The sequence below is a fragment of the Aphanomyces astaci genome, assembly GCF_000520075.1.
Source record: "Aphanomyces astaci strain APO3 unplaced genomic scaffold supercont1.39, whole genome shotgun sequence".
Classification (NCBI taxonomy): Eukaryota; Oomycota; class Saprolegniomycetes; order Saprolegniales; family Verrucalvaceae; genus Aphanomyces; species Aphanomyces astaci.
In genome coordinates, this window is record NW_009798302.1 from 309,444 (window position 1) to 323,268 (window position 13,825).

General features: G+C 51.3%; 6 protein-coding genes across 7 annotated transcripts; 2 read left to right on the forward strand and 4 right to left on the reverse strand.

Moving 5' to 3' along the window:
• Positions 1-408: 408 nt before the first annotated feature.
• H257_12245 lies at positions 409-2,890 on the forward strand. Of its 2 annotated transcripts, none has more exons than XM_009839395.1 (7): positions 409-434; positions 489-1,358; positions 1,442-1,742; positions 1,816-2,151; positions 2,203-2,331; positions 2,405-2,446; positions 2,500-2,890. In XM_009839395.1, the coding sequence occupies exons 1-7, from the start codon at positions 421-423 to the stop codon at positions 2,779-2,781; spliced, it is 1,974 nt and encodes a 657-aa protein (XP_009837697.1). In that variant the 5' UTR covers positions 409-420; the 3' UTR covers positions 2,782-2,890. The 2 variants fall into 2 exon arrangements, with proteins under 2 accessions (XP_009837697.1, XP_009837698.1); XM_009839396.1 differs by having other exon boundaries at positions 1,819-2,151.
• Positions 2,891-3,554: 664 nt separating this feature from the next.
• H257_12246 (hypothetical protein) lies at positions 3,555-4,385 on the reverse strand (the record flags this gene model as incomplete). The annotated part of the gene is made up of 3 exons (XM_009839397.1): positions 3,555-3,755; positions 3,876-4,129; positions 4,176-4,385. 3 exons carry the CDS (start codon positions 4,383-4,385, stop codon positions 3,581-3,583), a joined length of 639 nt encoding a protein of 212 aa, XP_009837699.1. The 3' UTR covers positions 3,555-3,580.
• Positions 4,386-4,493: 108 nt separating this feature from the next.
• H257_12247 (hypothetical protein) lies at positions 4,494-5,491 on the forward strand. The gene is made up of 3 exons (XM_009839398.1): positions 4,494-4,776; positions 4,830-4,887; positions 4,970-5,491. Exons 1-3 carry the CDS (start codon positions 4,552-4,554, stop codon positions 5,056-5,058), a joined length of 372 nt encoding a protein of 123 aa, XP_009837700.1. The 5' UTR covers positions 4,494-4,551; the 3' UTR covers positions 5,059-5,491.
• On the reverse strand, positions 5,216-8,578 carry H257_12248 (hypothetical protein). The gene is made up of 11 exons (XM_009839399.1): positions 8,235-8,578; positions 7,878-8,178; positions 7,529-7,792; positions 7,375-7,467; positions 6,933-7,016; positions 6,685-6,871; positions 6,550-6,638; positions 6,044-6,112; positions 5,827-5,922; positions 5,443-5,772; positions 5,216-5,379 (listed from the first exon to the last, which is right to left on the reverse strand). The coding sequence occupies exons 1-11, from the start codon at positions 8,573-8,575 to the stop codon at positions 5,287-5,289; spliced, it is 1,947 nt and encodes a 648-aa protein (XP_009837701.1). The 5' UTR covers positions 8,576-8,578; the 3' UTR covers positions 5,216-5,286.
• A 723-nt stretch (positions 8,579-9,301) lies between these two features.
• H257_12249 (hypothetical protein) lies at positions 9,302-11,748 on the reverse strand. Its single transcript, XM_009839400.1, has 2 exons — positions 11,488-11,748; positions 9,302-11,427 (listed from the first exon to the last, which is right to left on the reverse strand). Exons 1-2 carry the CDS (start codon positions 11,688-11,690, stop codon positions 9,396-9,398), a joined length of 2,235 nt encoding a protein of 744 aa, XP_009837702.1. The 5' UTR covers positions 11,691-11,748; the 3' UTR covers positions 9,302-9,395.
• A 481-nt stretch (positions 11,749-12,229) lies between these two features.
• On the reverse strand, positions 12,230-13,631 carry H257_12250 (hypothetical protein). Its single transcript, XM_009839401.1, has one exon. The coding sequence runs from the start codon at positions 13,539-13,541 to the stop codon at positions 12,420-12,422; it is 1,122 nt and encodes a 373-aa protein (XP_009837703.1). The 5' UTR covers positions 13,542-13,631; the 3' UTR covers positions 12,230-12,419.
• Between the last annotated feature and the right edge of the window lie 194 nt (positions 13,632-13,825).

Sequence of the window (13,825 nt, forward strand, 5' to 3'; positions counted from 1 at the left end):
ATTGGCTAATCCAATTGTTCGCCAATCAGTCGTCATACTCTTTAGATGATGCTTCAACTATTGTTTATACGACCATCTTGGCCCATACAAAGTAAGTGGTAAAACAATCTATGGCATGCCATTGAATGTTGTACAATGCTATACAATATCTACCGTTGTACCAAAAGGTTTCCCAGGTACGAGGATGTAGTTTGCACAACGGTAACAGCCCGCAGTGTGCAGAATTGGTATCATCTATTTCGTTCGAAACGAACAAAATAGATGATTTTGAATGAATGGATTCGCTGATTACTATGGTACTCAATTTTGGGGAGCAAAAATAGATGAAGCCTTTGAAACGAAAATGATTCAAGAAAAAAGGACAATCCGGTTGGGAAACGTTTTCCGGATGATTATCGAAACGTCAGATTCGGCGGCAGGATGGCGTCTGGCAAGTACGTACATGCTGCATGAAGGCACCCCGTGGAGGCTGACAACACGTGACGTAGGTCCAAGGTGAAGATGTGGAAGAACGCGTATGTGCACTTTGCAGACAAGAAACGCATGGAATTGACCAAGGAGCATCCGTCGATGGACAATGCAACCATCAGTCGCGAACTTGGCCGGCTGTGGAAAGGACTGCCGGCTGACGAACGCAATGTGTGGATCAACCTTGCCGCGTACGATCGCGCCCGATACGTAGCCGAGTGCCACATGGAGGCGACATTAGATCCATCGCCCCTTCCCGGCAAAGCATCCGCTCTTTCCACCACCTCCATCACCGTGGACACTTCGCCCGAGTACGACATGTCGTCGTTCTCCATGATGTCTCCCCATCCTCAATCATCTTCGCAGCCCACCACAACGTACGGAGATCCCCTCAGTCAATTCTCTCTTCCTCTTCTCGACACGACGCCGCCTTCGTTGCCGTCATCATCCAAGAAGCGCAAGCGGTCCACTTCGTCGTCAGGATCGCATGTCCAGCTAGCGTACTACTACTTTCGCCGCACGAAACGAGATTCTGTGCTGGCGGCCAATCCGTCCATGCTGTCTGCCGACGTGAATCGAGAAATCGGACGGCTGTGGCAAGCGTTGCGGCCCGAACAGAAGCAGCCGTGGACGCAACTGGCCATCGCCCACGCCAAGTCGAATCAATCCGACCAAAGCGTTGGTGCTGCGAACGTTCGTCCGAAACTCAAAGATCCGCTGGCCCCGAAAGCCCCTCGATCCGCGTTTCACTTTGTCGTGGAAGCTCGACGGATGGAACGCCCTGACATGACGTACAAGGAGGTGACCAAGGAAGCTGCGCACATGTGGCGCCACCTGCCCGACGACAAGCGGGCGCCATGGATCAAACTCGAACGCCAAGATCGACTGCGGTATACATGTATACATATACTCGTAGAAGAACAACCCCACCACAAACGTTTCAATCGCTTGACATGTACGTACGGTCTCCTAGCTACGAGCAACAGATCAAGTTGTACAAGGCGCCGTCGTACGCGCGTGATATTGTCCATAGTACAGACGAAGCCAGCACGAAACCACAGTCGGCCTACGCGCATTTCTTTCGTGAAAAGCGGACGTTGTACCCCGACTTGTCATTTGTGGACGTCACAAGGGAGTTAAGTCGGCAGTGGAAGCGCATGGCGGTTGACGCCAAGCGGCCGTGGCTACAGAAAGCCCTCGACGACAAACTTCAGAAAAAGAATAGGGGTGCTCATCACTCGATCTCTTCCGCGCACCCAACCGAGCAGCAGCAGGTCCGTCGTTGCTGGCACCTCTCCAAAGAGATGATGGGGCGGATCGACTAAAGAGTGTTGGGGATATGTCTAGAAGTTGTCGTCGTTGCCATCTTTGCTGCATCCTCGCCTAAGTCGTCGCAAACCACGGATTGGACCAACGAGACCCAAGTCGGCGTTTGTGCATTTTCAGCTGCACACAAGACACTCGATGCCGGACGTGCCGTACAAAGAGTACATGCAAACGATCGCCGCCATGTGGAAAGCCACGCCGGATGAAGGCAAGCGGCCGTGGCAACAACTCGCCAAGGAGGACAGCGAGAGGTACACCCGCGAGTGTGCGGCGGCGTCCGAAACTACCAGCAGAAGCAGCGCCACCACCACCATGGATCCATCGACGACATCCGGCGCACTTGCCGCCCACAACGCCGTACGTCGAAACCGATCCAATGTAGATGTTGACATTGCCTATGTTCATTAGACCCCTGGGGGTGCAAAGTCGCCGCTGGCAGCTCGGCTGCGTTATGGATTTGCATGCTTTGTGCAAGCCAAGAAGCACGACTTGTTGGCCACGACACCCCACTTGACCCACAACGAACTCTTGCATGAGGTAAAATATAGTATATAGCAGTGGAAGAAGCAATATATATATATGTTTATATGCTGACTTGTATTATACTTAGGTGGGCAAACTGTGGCGTGGGTTGTCTCCTATGGAACGCCAGGTACGATCGATGACCATCGATGATGGACCAACATGTGTGACATTGTATTTTAGCCGTGGCGGGAGCTGTTGGACACCCCCAAGACCCAGCAAGTTGTGGACCCCCAGGACCCGACCACGTCGACGGCGTGCTCGGCGCTCGAGGCAGACGACTCGACGCATCTGGAGCTCATGGAAGGGCTGTGGGGGGATGACGCAAGTGTGACGACGAGCATGTTTTACGAAGACGACTTGTCGCAGTCACACCATCACTTGTCGCTGCCGATGATGGAAGACATGGACGGGATGCAGCATCACAATCATCCGCACCATTCATCCGAGATGCACTTGCAATGAAACGACACACGATCGATAACATCGTCACACATGCAGAGAGTGTGGGATTTGCAGCCCCATCCCTACAGACAGTCTTGTTGTCATCTAATAACATCGTCACACATGCAGCTTGTTATCATCTAGTAACATCGTCACACATGCAGAGAGTTGGATTTGCAGGCCCATCCCAATAGACAGTCTAGTTGTCATCTAGTAACATCGTCACACATGCAGAGAGTTGGATTTGCAGGCCCATCCCAATAGACAGTCTAGTTGTCATCTAGTAACATCGTCACACATGCAGAGTGTGGGATTTACAGCCCCATCCCTACAGACAGTCTAGTTGTCATCTAATAACATCGTCACACATGCAGAGAGTTGGATTTGCAGCCCCATCCCCAACAGACAGTCTTGTTGTCAACTAGTAACACCATCACACATGCAGCTTGTTGTCATCTAATAACATCGTCACACATGCAGAGTGTGGGATTTGCAGGCCCATCCCTACATACAGTCTAGTTGTCATCTAGTAACATCGTCGCACATGCAGAGAGTTGGATTTGTAGGCCCATCCCAATAGACAGTCTTGTTGTCAACTAGTAACACCATCACACATGCAGCTTGTTGTCATCTAATAACATCGTCACACATGCAGAGAGTTGGATTTGCAGGCCCATCCCCACAGACAGTCTGATTGTCCTGGGGGGAAGGGGGTATATTTTTCATTGACGCTCTACGGAATGCTAAACACAAGCCTACAACATATCACTCGTTTCAAATGTCCAATGTTGTTATTCCACTTGATCACATTATAATAATGTTATGAAGTCAAAGCGTCCATCACAACGTGGACATTGCCCTTGGACGTTTCCAGCAGCGCCACGAGAATGGCCGTGTCGGCGTTCGGAACAATGATGCGGACAAGCGCCAGTTCTGCTGCCCATTTCGCCAGTCCGCGGGGATCGTCACTCGTGGACGGATTGGGCATGGCGGGGCTAGGAAGAGCAGGAGATGCTGCATGTGGTGGCGACATCTGGGACGCCGATCAGTCCCTGAGTGAGCTTCGATGTCTCGGCAGCGGCCACCACCTTGATGCTGTAGGCAGTTCGTTCTACTTCGGTAGTTTGCCAAGGTTGTTCAACTGCAACGATCGTTCGATCGTGCATTGAGTGGGAGCCAAGGATACGTCGACGGCCTGGTCTGTAGCAGTGTAGACCACAACAGCGTCATGGGGGTTGTGCAGGGTCAAAGCGGACAGTGAGCAAGTATCAAGTTGGTCCTGCTGGACGACGGCGCCAGTGCGCATGCTCTCGGCCACATGGCCATGAAACATGGCTTCCGTGTTGGACACAGCAAAGAAGCGAAGGCTCTTGCGTTGAGAAAATTGGCTCTCACATGCATCGTGAAAGTCGTACGTCGATCGCATCGTGTACAATGCTGCCACGCTGGTCGTCCTTGTACTGAATTGCAATCGACCCATGGCACAGCCTGAAGGTGGATGCAAACAATTCCTGCAGGTCGTGGAAGCCGAAGGTCGCTAAGTCGACACGGATGCGATGGATCTCACCGCGATATCCAATCTTGAGCGACGCTGGCGACTCCATCGCCTGAGCGGCGCCGTCCATGATGGCGGCGAAAAGTTGAACGAGCTCGACTAAAAACCTACATTCCTGATTGGGTTGAATATTAAAATATCGACAGCAATTTGATTATTTTGGTGAAATCGAGGAAATCTTATCCGGATCATTGAGCGCTGGGAAGATAATTGGGATCGGCGGCCGCGGTGGGACGATGTCGACGTACGAGAAGACGCTGATTCCTCCGCTGAACTTCTCCATGGTGGACTCTGGTGTATACCGTTCAGGGTTCCCGAACAAGAAGAACCATGCGTTCCTGCAGCAACTCGGCCTCCGGTCGGTCTTGTACCTGTGCCACCAGGAGCATCGCCCCGAGAACATCGTGTTCTTTGAAGAAAACAACATTCAAATCTTCCAATGTCCCATCGACGGCAACAAAGTATTCCTTCTTCCTTCGATCTTCCTCCGTCCTAAGTCATGTGATGTACGTAGGAACCGTTCTTGGGCATCCACCCCGAAGCCATGATCAACGCACTGCGCCACTTGCTGGGTACATACCGTAGATCCATCCATGCATATCCATCCCCCTCGTCCGTCCCCGCATATGATACATCATTCCCTATCGTGCTTAGATGTGCGCAACCACCCCATCCTCGTCCAATGCACCAAGGGAACAGTAAGCCGCCGACACTTTTCCTCATCAACATGCAAGCAGCACTAACGTTGCCCATCATGACTGTAGCATCGCACTGGATGTGTGGTCGGGTGCCTCCGCAAGGTGCAATACTGGTCGCTCACTTCCATCATCGACGAATACTGCCGCTTCGCCGGTCCGCGCATGCGCCTCCTGGACCAGCAGTTCATCGAGTTCTTTTCCCCAGTCATCGACTACGACGCGTCCCACGCACCACGATGGCTCTATTGAGCTCATATTATATACACATGTCTACTACAGCACCGAGTCTTCTTGCGTGGCGCTGCCACTGCTCGTGCTGTCATTGTTGGCGCCGTCGCGGGTCATGGCGCGCGAAATGTCGGCCACCTGCGTGCTCCACGCACAACATTAATACACACACATCACCCTTCCTTTTGTCATGCATCTTACCTTTTCTGCGGCAGCCACGAGCGCATCTTGGTCCGCCTCTGCCGCCTTGCGGGACTTGATTGCCATCTTGCTGGACTCGCTGGCTTTGCGGATGGCAGCGGCGAGTCTCGTCGAGGCTCGATGGAGCTCCACTTGCAGCGCCGCATGTGACAGAGGGTGCCCATCCGCATTCACGAGCAGGTCCGATGGCGAGTCCTGCGAACTGTTGACCGTGCTCTGCGAGTTGGACTGGTACCGCCGCTTCTCGTCCACCATCATGGCGACGTTGTCGATGCTAAGTTTGATCTCATGCAGCTGCGTGGACGGCTGCTGTTCCTTTGCATGCGATGCCTAATCAAACAAGTTAGTTATAGTATATATATATATTATATATTATTTTTATACCTCGACCTGCCACCGATGGCTTTCGATACGCAATTGGGCGTTCTCGTGTCGCAACGCGTCCACTTCGTGTTGAAGTGCCACGATGCGGTCGTCATTCTATACGAATATGATTTCGTTAAATATATATATATATATATATATATATATATAAATGCATGAATATATTTCTAGGAAAATACTTAAATATAGATCACATTTAGATGAAAAATAGACGAACCTGTATAGACAAAAGTTCTGCGTCCAAGGGCCGAGGCACAACCGTTGGTGCCGACTGTTTCGACGATTCCTAGTGTCCGAACAACAACAGCAACTATCGTCAGCTCCAACGATAATATTATAATTTATTAGTAACTAATTCTAATTTAGATCAAAACCGAGTTGTAGAATTAATATTTGAAGTTTTTAACATAGATTTATTACAAAATAGAATTATCTGAAGTCAACAAGACGTTGTGTGCAACGATTGAAATACGTTCGTTGGCATGATATATATATATAAATATTATATATATGCAGTATTGTGGATTCGGTACAAATTTCCAGACCCCGACGAATCGAATAATCTTGCCGCCCACTCGAATCGACGCTATTGGCTAATCCAAATTCTTCGAGTGGATTTCATTGGCTCTTACAGAACGGACAAGTATTTTCAACCAATCAGAACTCCAGCGTGATTCAATATTGATTAGACAAACCACGTGAATAACTTCGAATGTACAATACCTTCATGTCTCCATCTGCCGTAGCGACGCCGCCGCCGCCTCCCGGTCGCGTTGTCACATCCAGGCGCTTGAGGGGCTTCTGCGGCGCTTCTACAAGACCATAATTCCATCAACATAGTCAGTAGAAGCGACAGACCTGGCGAGTCCGTCGCGCTTCTCTTGCGCTTGAGCAGACCCACAGGCGTGACGGGTGGCCGTGGCAAAGTCGCCTCGTCTGTGACACTGATCGTGCCCACATACACCCCCGGGGTATGCACATTGCCGTAGCGTGGTCCTGGCTCTCGGCGTTTGATGCGCTCCTTGCCGCCCAAACACAATAGCGTCTACCGTGTCGCATGATTTCACATGAAAACCAAAGTAGGCTTGTTAAAGTTGGCTTCTTACCGTGGCGTCGACTTGCACGAGCACCGTGTTGGCGCGTTTCGAAGGAACAGACCCTGACATGACCACGTTCACGACGTTGTTGGTCTACACACAAGACCACACTCAAGATAGATATTTTATATCCTACATATATATATATATAAATATAAATATATCCATATTTAAAATATGGATCCATATATACTACTACGTAGTGTAAATATCCTAAATATGTATATACATCTTTCATATATATAAATATACATGTTAAATATATATATATATATATATTAACACCTTAAATAGACATATATACATGTTAAATATATATATATATATATATATATATATATATACATGTTAGGTATATATATACATCTTAAAATATATAACTACAGTATATACATCTTAACAGTAAATCTATATATCCTCTTATATATCGTATGAAAGGGTGGGTACGTACCTGGATATTGAATGCCCACGGGTCTAATATCGTGTAGCTGCTGACGTTGGTGCCTCCCAAGTAGAGCAAAGTGTGGCCGTTTAGCCACGCCACCTGCACCCAAAATCATTCAAAAAGTGACTAGTTGGCATCATCTTTGTTGGTTCGAACCAACCGAATGGTCGAGCCGCGCGGCGTTGATGGGCTTGACATGGTCGAACTTGATGTCTCGCCATCGCGAACTCCGCGGCGGCACCGCGCGGGTCACGTCCAAGAGCCGCAACGGACTGGACTTACTCATGACCGTCATGGTCTGGCCGTCGACGGCAAACGCGCACCCCCCGTTCAAAAAGAGCCGCGAGCCCGCCGCCGCGAGCGCAAAGTATGCGCGGGATGCCGACTGGTCACGTTCTTCGGGGTGGTACGTCACGTCCAAAGTCTAGAGACGGCGGTAGATGAGCGCGGATACACGGACCAACAAACCTGGTGGCATGTACGGAGATAACGAACGACTGGCTACGTACCTTGGGATCAAACACGATCACGTCGTTGTAGTACCGAGTCGAGTTGATGCCGACGTCTTTGCCGCCATAGCACACGATGCGACCGTCCGCCAAGACGGCGGTCCCGTGGCCCAGACGTCCGGCAATCATGCTCGGAGCGTTGTACTTGACTGCCTCCCACGTCGCCGACAAAGTTGCGACGTCGACGCGGAACTTTTGAATCTCAAACAAATGCTGGAGAAAACGTTCCTCCTTTAGAGTGCCCATCGCACGATTCCCAAACACGTACACGTCAGCCCCCACCGCCACCATGGTGTGATATCTAGGTGAAAATATGTACAATCACGACAGGAATGGTCGCATGCATCATGCACCTACTTGTTGTGTCCGCGAGTAGGAGCATTGAACGACCGCAAACGCTTCCATTCTACGGTTGGTGTAGCCCCAACAGGTGATGGTGTTGCTGTCGCCGCCGCCGCCGACGGTGGTGTGGTCTCACCAACAATCGTCATCAACCACACATCTGGAAGTGGCGTGTCCGCCTTTTCGCCCTCGGACAACATCGCGCCGCCGTACACGATCACTTGGTTTAACGTTCCTGCCTGGTCATTCGGTCGGAACACCGTGGCGGCATGCGCATACCTCCGCGTCGGATCTTCCATCGTGATGTCCGTCGTTGGCGCGGCCTTTTCCCATCGGATATGTGTCGTCGTGGTCATGCTTCTTGGAAATTCAAAAGTGCGACGACAAAATACGGCCGGTCAATCAAATTTGACCAATCACAGGCTAGTATTTGTGAAAAATGACCTGCATTCTTAAACTAAAAAGACCAGCACTCTCAAAATAAGTGTGGCTATTGTGAGCCAAGGCAAGAAATTGGTGTCGACAAATGCAAGTACAGTACACTTTACGTGGGAGCTGGACGTTGCGAGGAAGGAATGCATGTCCAGAGCCCAAGTTCGGCTACTATGCGTCGCCATTACGCGCTGCCTAGCCAAGCGGCTATCCATTGGCAGTAGCTATCTATCTCGGTCGAACGGTCCGACAAAAGTTAAACCAAGGGCACAGTTTGAATGACAGGTATTGCCGCACGTGATGCCATCGGTGCATATGTCTCTGCCTCCAATTGACATGTGCGGCCCGCGCTTCGGACACGGTCGCTATCTTGGCCGCTAGCTTGGTGGGAGTTAATTGGAGATCGTCCACAAGTATGCGCGCGCATGCTTCGATGACAAAGCAGGCTCGACGTTGGTGTTGACAAACATGATGGTACTGATGGAGCAAAGTGTGAGATGTACTCGTCGAAATGTCATTCGTTAGCTCTAGATGCGTGGCTGTTCTGATCGCGGCATGCCTAAAGCTCACTGTTCAAATAACAGCGCAGCAGATTCCGACTGCATTACAGTACTGTAGTAGTACAAGTGGATTGCATCACGGCACCGAAGAGTTAAGAAATCTACTATGTATTTGATGGTTACACAGAGCCAAACTGTAGCTTTACTCGAGACTGACATGACTTTACGTTCCGAGAAAGGGCCCTCACATGTCCACCAACTGGTTCACGACCACTTGCAAATTGCCTTTGGCTGCTTCCAACTTGCGCACAACATCTTGACCACTCGCAGTCGGAATCACTTCTTGCACCACCGCCAGCTGCGCAGCCCACTTCAACGCATGCTCTGCCGTCAAGGCACTTGCTTCAGTGGTGGACACTTCAAGTTCTTCGTCCGGAACAACAACAGCTGCAGGTTGTTCCGAATCAGTGTCGGGTTCAGGGGTGTGGCGCCAGTCCCCTTGGCTCGCGTCGTCCACAGGCTCCTCGTGGACATCAACCTCTTCGTCACCAACGACGGACTCGTCGTATTGGTTGGACACGCATGTGTCCTCCACCAACGATGGTTCCGGGGAAGCCACGGCCGCCTCCGTCGTGGTCGTGGGTTGTACAGGCAGCGCATCGAAACGGAATCGCTTTGTTGTTTCCGCTAGATGCATGGCCTCGTTGAAGTCTGCGACAGTGTCCACATGCACGTAGTCGCCGTCGTTGTCCTTGTACTTGATCGTGAACGACCCAGGGGTTAATTCAAGCTTGTGATGAAACAGCGCTTCGAGGTCGGCCAGGGTAAAGCTCGTCGCGCGGACGCGGATGCGATGAAAATGGGCTTGGAACCCGAGCTTGACCACGCGCTCATCCGACGTGTTCGACGGTTGGTTTGCATGGGTGGAAAAGGGACTAGACGGCTGGGTGGCGTCGTTGCTCGGGCGATGGAACAACCCGCGGGGGGACTGGGCCAACGTTGTTGTTGTCGAGTTGAATGCCATCAGTGGCACGACGTCGGACCCGTCCATGACGTGCGCGCATCGAGTGGGCCAGCTATTACTCGTCTGCTTTGATTGGCTGTTGCTGTGATGGGAACACGACAGCTGAAGGAACGTGGCCACTTGGCCGAGCAAGTCGTCGTTGGCTTGGTGGCCAAACGTAGCACATAGCTGCATTAGCAGGTGCGACTGCGTGCAATAGTGACGCTGTAGCTGGCTCAACAGCGTTTGAAACGTCGACAGTTTGGCAGGATTTGCGTGGAAGCGCTGGTGCACCATGCGCACAAACGAGTCGGTGGTGGCGAGCGAAGACACCGCGGCGGGCGCGGTGGTTGCAGGAGTAAAAGTCCACGGCATGTGTACCTTGGTCGGGTGATGACATCCAAACGAAGACGACGGCGCTGAGCCAGGGACGTTGAGCTCGTAGCATGGCGACGTGAGCTCTGGCGTCGTCTTGCCCGGAGTCGGCGAGTTAAACGACACCAACCAGTCCGATGATGGGGGGGCGGCTTGGGGGGTCACCGCAGCGGGGGTGGTAGTAGCTGCCCGCTCGAACGCATGGCTAGACGGAGTAGTCACCGCAGCAGGCTTGCCGAACCCAGGCAATGGTTTGGTGGAGGAAAAGCTTAACCCAGTCTTGTGAGTGTTGGACGAAAAGAAGTTCAGCCCAGTCGATGACGGCGGTGTCGACGCAGTGGCGGCAAGAGGCAGCGAGAACGACCCAAAGTCGCCTAACTTAGCCGGCATGGCCCGAGGCACCGCTGCGACTTGCGTGGGGCGTCCCTTTGGCGGCAATTGAGGGGGGGTGTAGCCCTGCTGGCCAAACAATTTTTGCTCGTGACTACTCTTGGTGGGGGCTTGGGGGGCTGCGTCCATGAAGGGGCTTTCGGCGACCACCGTCGAGCTGGACTGCGTGGTCGGTTTCCCAAACGAAAACGACGGACGGGACTTGGGCGAGTGCAGTGATTCCACATATTCGGCCGTCGTCGTCGTGCAGTGCGGGACCAGGGACGACGTGGACCATATCAACGGCTGCTTGCTGCTAGTACGCGCAGTAGGTGCAGCAGTACTCTTAGGTGCAGGTGGGGGTGTAGCAACTGGTTGCTTTGCAAACGGGCCAAAGGACGACGTGCGGGGGGGCGTGAGGTCGTAGTTGCGGTACATGTCGGGCAAAAAGATGTTAAACCCCGCGACCAGCGACGGGCGCCCTTGAAATATCTCCAGCATGCGGCGATACTTTTCCGGGACTTCAACCCTACCATTTAAACGCAAACCCAATGACCTGCCATTCTCAAACGTACTTTGCAATACGTACAAGAAGGACTGCAGGCCATCCATAAACTGGCGGTAGAGCTCGTCTTGGTCGCCAATTTCGACGCGCACTAGGTCCAGGTAGTCCTGGACTGCTTTGGACGCTTCTTGGCTGGTCGTGGGATGGTGGTGTCCTGCCTCAAGGTCTTCATGATGCAATGTATGGAAGTGCTGGGGGTGATGCGATGTTTGGTTGTTACTAGGCATGGGATACGGTATTGTACTGGATGGCGTACTAGTAGTCGTTGGGTGAGGTTGATTGCTAGAATTGACGAATGGCAACTTGATGCGTGTCAACGGTGACCTATTTCCATCCACTTTGAACCGTTTTGCACATCTCCATGTCAACTTTAGCCAGGGTAACCCCCCTCAACCTATTCTTGGCTACACAATCCATGCTAGCCGTGATGTGGAATAATGAAATGAGCTATTCTACAGTATTTGTACGTATATTATAGTGATGTCATAGAAATTGTATTATTATTACGATCAGATTGATATGAAAGGCGCAACGTTGATTATATAATAATTTTATCTATTTTAATAGATAAAATTATTATATAATGTAGTAGTATACTCCGGAGTTAGTAGTATACTCACGTTGTTGTGTACAGTGTGTCAAGCACACAATACCATACAATACTACTCAATTATTAATAATAGTACTACGTAGTACTATTAATACGAAGTATTATTAATCAATGTATTTCTAATACTATTACTAATAGTATAGGTTTGGCGAATGGTGGCGAATGGAGCAACGACATTATCAGTATATAAAGAATAATATTATCTACTTCGATGTAGTGTTCCTCCAGCCGTGGGTGGAATTGCAACGGGCAATAATATTTTCATGTAAAAAGATAATATAATATATACGTAGCTCCTTGGCTCGTTGAGCACGATCTTCGATTCGATGCATCGTTAGCTGGCGCTTTACAACTCGACTAGCTGGTTCAAGACCACATGCACGTCGCCGTTCGCCGCTTCCAGCAAGGCTACCACAGAGTCCGACGACGACGTGGGGAACACTTCGCGGATCAATGCGAGTTGCGAGGCCCACTTCAATTCTTCCGCGGAAGGAGCCGGCGTCGTCTCATCGACAACTTGCTCCCATTCGGATTCGGCGGCTCCCGGCACTGGCACCGCCACTTCGATTACGTCCTCCATGGGCGCGTCGACGGCGACGGCCACGGGGGCTTCGGCTTCGTGGTCCACCGACACGACCGTGACCTCGACAGTGTGTTCCTTGAGTTTGTTCAGTTCGCTCACCAAGTTGTTGGCGTAGGTCGTGGCAACGACCGCCGCGGCCTTCATGCCTTCGGTGGCATCTTTCATGAAGCGGTCGAAATCGATTTCGTTCAAGCTTTGCTTGATCTTGTCGAATTCAATCTCGTTCAGACCTTTCTTGGCCGCTTCAAACGCAACCTTCGACTCTTCCACCGTCTTCGAGGCCAATGGGCCCAACACGGCACCGGCTTCGGCCAGCTTTTCGCTCACGATCACACTGGTTTGCGTTAACGTTTCGTTCAACACAGCACCGGTAGTGTGCACGGCATCAGTGGCCTTGACGGACCACACACCCGCGTTCACTTGGGCTTGGGACGCCCATTCCCCAGCACTTTCTTGGGCTTTAGCGGCAAAGTCTCGGGCGTTCTCCTGGGCCTTGGCAGCCCATTGTTCCTGCTTGACCTTTTCCATGGCTTCGTTCAATGTTTGCACCAAGTGCTCGATGACCTTGAGGATTGGCTCCGCAACGTTGTCATGGAAGACCAATTGGGTCGACGGCACGGCAATGAAGCGAAGGCTTTTCACGGCGTCGTCCGACGAGGTCGAGAAGAAGCGAACAGCTTCGGCGAAGTCCGCCGCCGACTTGACGTTGACGTGGTCGGTTTCGTTGTCCTTGTACTGGATCACGAAGGTGCCAGCGTTCAAGGTGAACGTGGTCTCGAAGAGCGCTTCAAGGTCCGCAAACGTGAACGCCGCCAGATCGACGCGGAGGCGGTGAATCTCGCCGTTGAATCCGACCTTGATCGCCGTCAATTGTTGCTGCTCCATGTTGCTGGGGTGGGAAATATTCTCAAATGAAGAGGCGGAACTGGGCCGTGGTTCTGGTATACAAACGTCAAGATATTATTTCGAATGAGGGTGCTTACTTTGTTTGATCTATTTTAATGATACTACCGTTGTAACTGTCACACGTTGGGTTTAATGTTTGTCCCAGAATCCCTGCGTTTAACGACTACTGTTGCAATCATTCGGTAGTTGGAATTAAAATGGATGGCCAAAAATGTCATTGAACCCAGGGAGTTCAAACGAGAGTGAATGTACTGATTCTTACG